The 7012-nt window shown below is 46.1% G+C and overlaps 1 protein-coding gene across 1 annotated transcript; it reads right to left on the bottom strand.

Annotated features, from left to right (window-relative positions):
- Nucleotides 1-210: 210 nt before the first annotated feature.
- BHQ10_003647 (uncharacterized protein) lies at nucleotides 211-6086 on the bottom strand (the record flags this gene model as incomplete). Its single annotated transcript, XM_040875926.1, has 8 exons — nucleotides 211-868; nucleotides 989-1415; nucleotides 1487-2164; nucleotides 2226-2274; nucleotides 4949-5460; nucleotides 5569-5620; nucleotides 5685-5822; nucleotides 5901-6086. 8 exons carry the CDS (start codon nucleotides 6084-6086, stop codon nucleotides 211-213), a joined length of 2700 nt encoding a protein of 899 aa, XP_040732151.1.
- Nucleotides 6087-7012: the final 926 nt, after the last annotated feature.

Raw genomic sequence — 7012 nt, 5'->3', positions numbered from 1 at the left:
ACCCAGTCGAACGTACGCAAGAGATTCACGAGCTCAAATGTTTGCATGTATTCCACAAGGAATGCCTGGAGAAATGGTATCTTCGAAGTCATTACACGTGTCCTATGTGCCATCGTGTCTTTTTCGAAGAGCGAGAGCGGCACATATCTACACCGAATCTGAACTTTGTCATATTCGTATGAATTATTCTCAACATCTCTGTCGCAGGTTTTATATTGAGAAATAATCGGAATTGAAATCATAGGAGTTGAATTGATTCCAATCCAAATACGGTTCGAAACCCGAAGCCACATTTTCAACAAAACTGAGATCCTCATGGGGGGTTACTGTTGGAAAGGGCTCCAAGATTTGATCCAATATCCGTGATAGCTTTTTTTCAACTTCCTTGCAGGCTGCATAGTTTCCGTGGCTAGGACTTGGGCTCGCAACCCAGGCAAGACACGACACAAACACACTTAGATTGCGAATGATTTCAGATCGTGGAAGTACGACGGGGTGGGGTCCTGGCTTCTGATTTTGACGCAGAATTTCAAAAGCAAGCACGCACGCACTTGGAAGGCCATAATAAAGCATAACCCAAGAGACCTGTTTGCTTCGGTCTAGTTTGGCTTCTCGATCGTTACAGATCCGAAGAACGGTTGTCAACAACTGTCTGGCGGTGTCAAACAAAGGTACATGGCCTACATTGGTGTGCTTAATCACAGCCCGGTGCAGCAGGAACTGACTATGGAGATAGTCAATGTATATTAAAAACATCATCTGGCACCCGTCGGGTAAAGGGCGAGCGAGATCCTCTGGCGAAAGACAGTCATATCGGAGATGAGCCGGGCACTGACCCCATGCCTTTTGCGCACGTTCCAAAATCTGCCTGTTCCCAATGTTAGTCAAAGTCGACGACAGAAGCAGCTAATATTTGACATGGAGAAAGAAGGACAAGGGAAGAGACTGCAGAGGTGAAAAAAACAAAAAAACATCAATAAAAACGTACTCCGCTTTACGAGGCATGTCCCGCTGATAGCCCTCACCAAGTGCGAGCTCGAGAATCTCTTCACGACAGATGGACAGCTGCAGCCGAATACGATTGACACCTGGACGACGCGGGACGCCATTCTTATCCCAACCGTTCACATCAACCCTTGAAAGGACTTCTTGTTCGACATCTCCACCAGAAAATAGCACGTCATCATCAACATCGTATGGAAGAATGAGAGAGCAATATCGGTAATTGATCAAGGGAGGCCGTCCCACAAATGTTGCAACACATTTGTCGGTGTAAAATGCAGCAGCAAAGCAGTTTCTCCTCAACTGTTTGAGAAAGAATGGACAGTTTCCGTCTGCAGGACCGTCCACCTGGTGTAACCCAGAGGCGTACACAGCAGCTGCGAGATCACTCAATCGACGCCATGCTTGATAGCCTGTTCTGATCAGTATATAATGTTTCCCTCGTTCTATCTACAAGTCGGAAATGAAGGAATAGCAAACTCACTGGAATCACCGTACTGCTGCGTCTTCATTATCACGTCCGCGTGCAGTGCATAAGCGAAGATTTCATTCGAGGATGCAGCATGGTCGCAAAACATCAAGCAATTGGTGGTTGCATCTGAGACTTGTAATACTAGCTTTTCTTTCAACTCGGCATTACTTTGGGTGTCACCGGTCATCCTAAATTCCGTAAACACTGGATCCTGTTCCGTAACAGAAAATAAGCCACAGCCCGCTGTGGCTAGAATAAGGGCAATGGTTTCCCAGCGAGTGTTACGCCCGGTGAAAGTAGCAATGTACTCATCAACTGTCATAGATTTAGCTCGTGGCATTGGTCGGGATGAGTTCTGAAATATTTTAAGTGCAAAATCTCTGATCCGGCTTTCGACGTGAGCAGACTCAAAGCTGTCGTACACTCGTCGCGTTTCGTATAGTGTCTTATCGATGATATAAGGGGGCAGCGTCTTGTACCACTTGCTGGCGTAGAGGCGACTAGTGACAGAATCGAAAAATTTCAAGCTGTATAATAAAGCCAATATCCGGAAAGCCGATTGCGCGCGATCTGGGTCTGGCTCGGCTGCTGTCAGAACCATTGCTGTTCCAGACGGAACATCGACATCGGCAGGKATCTCCTTCTGATGTTCAGATAGCACTGCTGAGAAGCTTGTTGAGCCAAGATAGCCTGGCGAGGTTGAGACTTCCAACCTCGGCGAGCTTTGAGATGAAATAGGTGCTAGACGTACACTCAGAGCCGGGCTTGACATGCTCGGGCTCCTGTCCAGATGTGGAGGTCTACTCATATGTTAGTCTCCGGATGAACATCAAAGTAGCATGAGTGATTGTTAGGGTGACACATACTTTGGACTGGTCAGTTTGCCAACCCTATAATTATATAAAGAGTTACCACGCGTCGGATCAGGAATGGGGTTTTTTGTCATGGGCGAAGGGTGATAGAAGCAACTTTGACTCATATTTCTTGTCGCGCATCGGCCACACACAGGCCGGGTGTGGTCGCATTTAAGTTTCGACTTGCGACATGGCTCACAAGACTGCGGTTTGCCATTGCGACGCATTGTCGTGGTTTCCTGCAAATACATGATTTGGAAGTCGAAGCGCTTCTCGTTCTAGATCTGGAAGTAATTGATAGTAAGCGTTGAACGACAGTGGCCTCACAACGGCACTAGCCCTATATTAGTTGGTTCTTCAAAGAAGGATGCATATTGAATTGGCTGAATGTGGCTCCTTTCTTGTAGATGAAGGCGAAGATGAACATCCATCAATATCGGCGGAATAAAAGCTCGGAGTTGGTGCTAAATGCGGACCAATCACAACCATCGAATGCTCTCCGGAGCTAACCTTCTTAGGTGTGGTTGCTCCGATGCTGCGATTACTGCGTATTACCGTAAAAAAACTTTATATCAACATGTTCTTGGCTGACTTATTCGTAATTTATGGTATGAATGATACGTAGCGACGTCCCGCATTTTATACGGGGAGGCGTGTACCTACCTAATGACCGCTCTACTTTCATTGGCTTCATTCCTTCCAAGGCTCGTGTTATCGACCATGCGAAAAGTCGGGAAGCCTCCATATCAGTTTATCACATGTCCAAGGCATAGTGCTTTAGGGTTTCGCAGTACCGTTCAATCCGCTAATTGCATAACATGAATCTTACCTCCCTCCTCTATCTAGGCAGTATCCACACAAGGGCCATGACTTCTGCACCTATTCGAATTGCAACAATTGGCGGGGGTTGAGCGTTCCTCCTTCATGCATTCCTTACTTATTCGCACCTAGATGTACACATCTTCGAGTCGTCACCGACCTTTAAGGAAGCCGGTGTGGCCATTGGAGCTGCTCGAAACGCGCTCGACGCTAGGGACCTCATGGACCCGTCAGCCTCGCAGTGTCTCCAGAAAGCAGGTGCAGCAAATGACAACGATGACAATGATGACAACGATGGCGACGCATTGTGCACATCGTTCATTGTGCTATGTTTCTACGAGAATTGCTGGCTAATGTGCCTCCGGAGCGCATGCATGTTTCCAAGAAGCTGAATCATTATGTCGAAACCAGAAATAAAGAGGTTGACGGCTTTCTTACTATCCATTTCATTGATGTTACGACTCATGAGTGCGACATTCTGGTTGGCGCCGATGGCATCCACGGCACCGTTCTTTGCCTAGGGAGACGACCCATCGGCTTTTCCTAGAAACAGAGGTGCATGGGCCATCATGACCACGGGGCTTTATGACGAAGCGCAGTCTAGTATCGGGAACTATTACATCAACAAGGAGGATGCACGCGAGTATTCGTGGGTTGAAAATGGAGCATACTTTATTTACAACATTCTAAGCGAACGTCAAATGGTGCAAATTATTCTCGCTTCGTATGAGAAGGACGCAGAGGCTTCAAGAAATTGGCAGCGGACAGTGAGCGCAGACTATCTAAAAAGGTTTATCGAGATTGGCCACCACAATTGTACAGAGCTGTGAACGATTTACGAAATGAAGCGCTTTCAATGAAGCCACAGTAATCACGGATAACTGGTCTTTACGATGCAGCTATCTGCACTCATCCCCAATATACAGCCATGTACCTTTAGGAACATTCGCCAACTAGCACTTACGTAGCTGAGGCAGCGTGTATCATAGACACTACACATGCCACCACAACTTGGCAAGTTTCTGGACGGGGAGTATCCATTGGAAAACAGTCTTATTTTCTCCACGTTAATTGGGGTAATCAAGACAAATAACTGCTGAGGCAAGGATCGCTTTGAAGGTCTACGATCAAGTCGTCACCCGCATACACAGCGCATCGTCGACTCGAGTGGGGCCACCGAACTGATTGTTGTAGGTTTTAAGTAGGAGACAGAACTCATTCTCGATACTTTGAGGGAGGAGTTGTTACCGAGATGGGGCTTTATTATGGATTCTAATAATGCTAAGCATCTCGATGAGGCTCTCGTGATTGCTGTTTGAGAACTTAAGGTTTATCAAGCAGTTGACCGCAACTAATGAATGGCTTGAGGATTTTGAAGATCACGAAAGAGTCTATGTTCTGTTCTTGATAGTATATGTATCACTTTAGAAACTGAGAAATTGGTTAAATACAAACTTGGATCTTCATATATTATATCAGTGGGATGTTATTAAGGTTGAGAGCGTTTATGAATGAACGTGAATAGTTTTAAAACTGAATTTTGCATACTTTAGTCAATATAGTCTCAAGTTGACCTTCTTGGTCTGGTACCAAAGCCATAGGTACAGCTTGATACCTTACACTCATCTCAATATATCCTGACACAAGCGATGCTACTGCTGTTTCAGAAGATGATTGAATGTGGAATCTGCCTTGGCAGAATCTCCAAAGGATGTGAGGGGTTCAGTGACGAGCTGTTAGTTATATATCAGTCAGCTATAGGCATATGTGATAGGGAAAGCAATGGCTCAGAAACACTTACTTCGAGGGCTTGGTCAATATCCTCGCCATGGAAGTAGCCATACTCTACTATATACTCCACGACATGTTGCATAGTTGTCTGAAAACTCTCGGGCAATCCCTTTGCAGCAAGACCGGCTTTAAATGTCTGCATATCTATCGGATGCAAGTTGACTCTCAATCCCTGCTGTTGTAGGATCTGAGTGATTTGTCCGAGAGTATATAGCTTCTCAGCAACGTTGAACCTGTGACCTATCGTCTTTTCTGGATTAAGAAGTATACCGTTAACAAACTTTCCAAGATCGGCAGTTGGATCAATGATCGGTAGCAAAGTGCTTTCAGTAGCACCACCGCTAAAGAAGAGCCCATAGGAATGAGGGTCGACTGGCATGGGTGCAATGAAATTGGAGATGATCTCGGAGCTGTAGACGCCAAGCCTCACAACCGTATATGGGAGAGACAGAGCGCGGAGATAATCGTCTACTGCAGCCTTGTGATCGAAATGAGCAGCTGCAGTGTATTTTTGGCCAGAGACTTTGCATGAAGAGCGTTAGAAAACAACATCCGTATACAAGAGCTGACGCACTGGGCGAGAGCAGGGATAAGGAGGAGTATAGCAAGACAGGTAGTTTTGATTCTTACCTTGAGAGACGTAAGGAAGACTGCTCCAAACAAAATGCTGTATATTTGATTCCTATGTCTCGGATTAGTAGCTTACCTTGATTGGTGATCCTGTGAAGAATGCTCTTTGGACGCACCTTAGCTACATCCGCAACGTTTTTCCCTTGCTGTTCTTCCAAAGCCGCGTCCATTTTATCCCAGAAGCTCGTGACTAGGAACACCGCATATGCGCCAGCCAAGACTGACTTGAGTGATAATTTGTCTTCGAGATCAGCCTATCATAGAAGGCAGTCATCAGTATCCGCAAGGTGATTAAATCCTGAGATCGAGAAACAGGGAGTAGAAAGGTTTACCTTGACGACTTCTGCCCCTTGCTCAAGGAGTGCTTTCGCAGCTGGCTTGCTGGGATCTCTGGTTACTGCTTTGACTTTGAACTGCCGAGATGTCCGAGGATCTTTTAGCAGAGCTTTCGCGACAGAGCCGCCTTGGATGCCAGTGGCGCCAAACACCACAACAGTTTTAGGCTGAGTAGAAGTCATTTTGTAGGAAAAGTCAAGGCGTAGTATGAAATGCAGACGAATTATCAGTAGTAGACTTAGAAGTAATGGGTGCTGTCAAAATGAATCAGTCGAAAACAGATTTGACTCAATTTGATGGGACAAAATACCGAAATTAATAAGTGGTCGTCCACAGGTACAGGCTTCTTCTTATAGATCCTGGGCTTCGTTCTTCACATTGCAGCGGTGCATGGAAGATCTGGCTGCAACATATGTTTGTCAAGGATTCTAGAACGTGCCAACTGACTAATTGACGGACAGACCTCGTAAGATATGGTGACTCTATGAGCAAAGAGCACCTTCAAGATGAAGCATATCATAGTTTGAAGCCCCCTGATTGGCTGTTTCGCAATACTTTCCGAACAGGACTAGCGTGAGCTGGTCTGGCTACTTGCACTAGGCCATTTGGGGGAAATGGTGGGCACGGGTCATTATTGCCCCGAGAGTCCGCGGTTTATCCGAGGCCGAGAATTAAGGCAGCATCAGGCATCAACTTTGTCCTCTTGCTGTCTTGCTTCAATTGATTCTATTGATATGACTTCTGCTTACTTACCACGGTACACAAATGCCAGAGCATCGCAATGACTCGACATGGCAGATTGTCCAAAGGTTGCCCCACCTGTAGGAGGCGCAAAATTAAGGTCTTTTTTCCCCAGTCATTGATTTGACCGTCGTGAAAGCTCCATCATACTCATTTGTGATCAATCGTCTAGTGTGATCAGGTTTTGCCGGGATGTGGTCAATGTCAAAAAGCAGGATGGACATGCCCTCAGTATGCAGATGCGGTGGACCGCATGTTTCAATATCACTGCAAAAATAGCGACGACAAGCAATTGAAGAAAATAGGCACTCCAATGATGAGAGATACACGTATCGATTCACCCTGGCCGACAGCGCATAGGACCGAC

Source organism: Talaromyces amestolkiae (genome assembly GCF_001896365.1).
Source record: "Talaromyces amestolkiae strain CIB chromosome Unknown scaffold6.1, whole genome shotgun sequence".
In the NCBI taxonomy this organism is placed as follows: Eukaryota; Fungi; Ascomycota; class Eurotiomycetes; order Eurotiales; family Trichocomaceae; genus Talaromyces; species Talaromyces amestolkiae.
The sequence above is the reverse complement of the archived record's forward strand: the minus strand, read 5'-3'. Positions and strand labels throughout refer to the sequence as shown.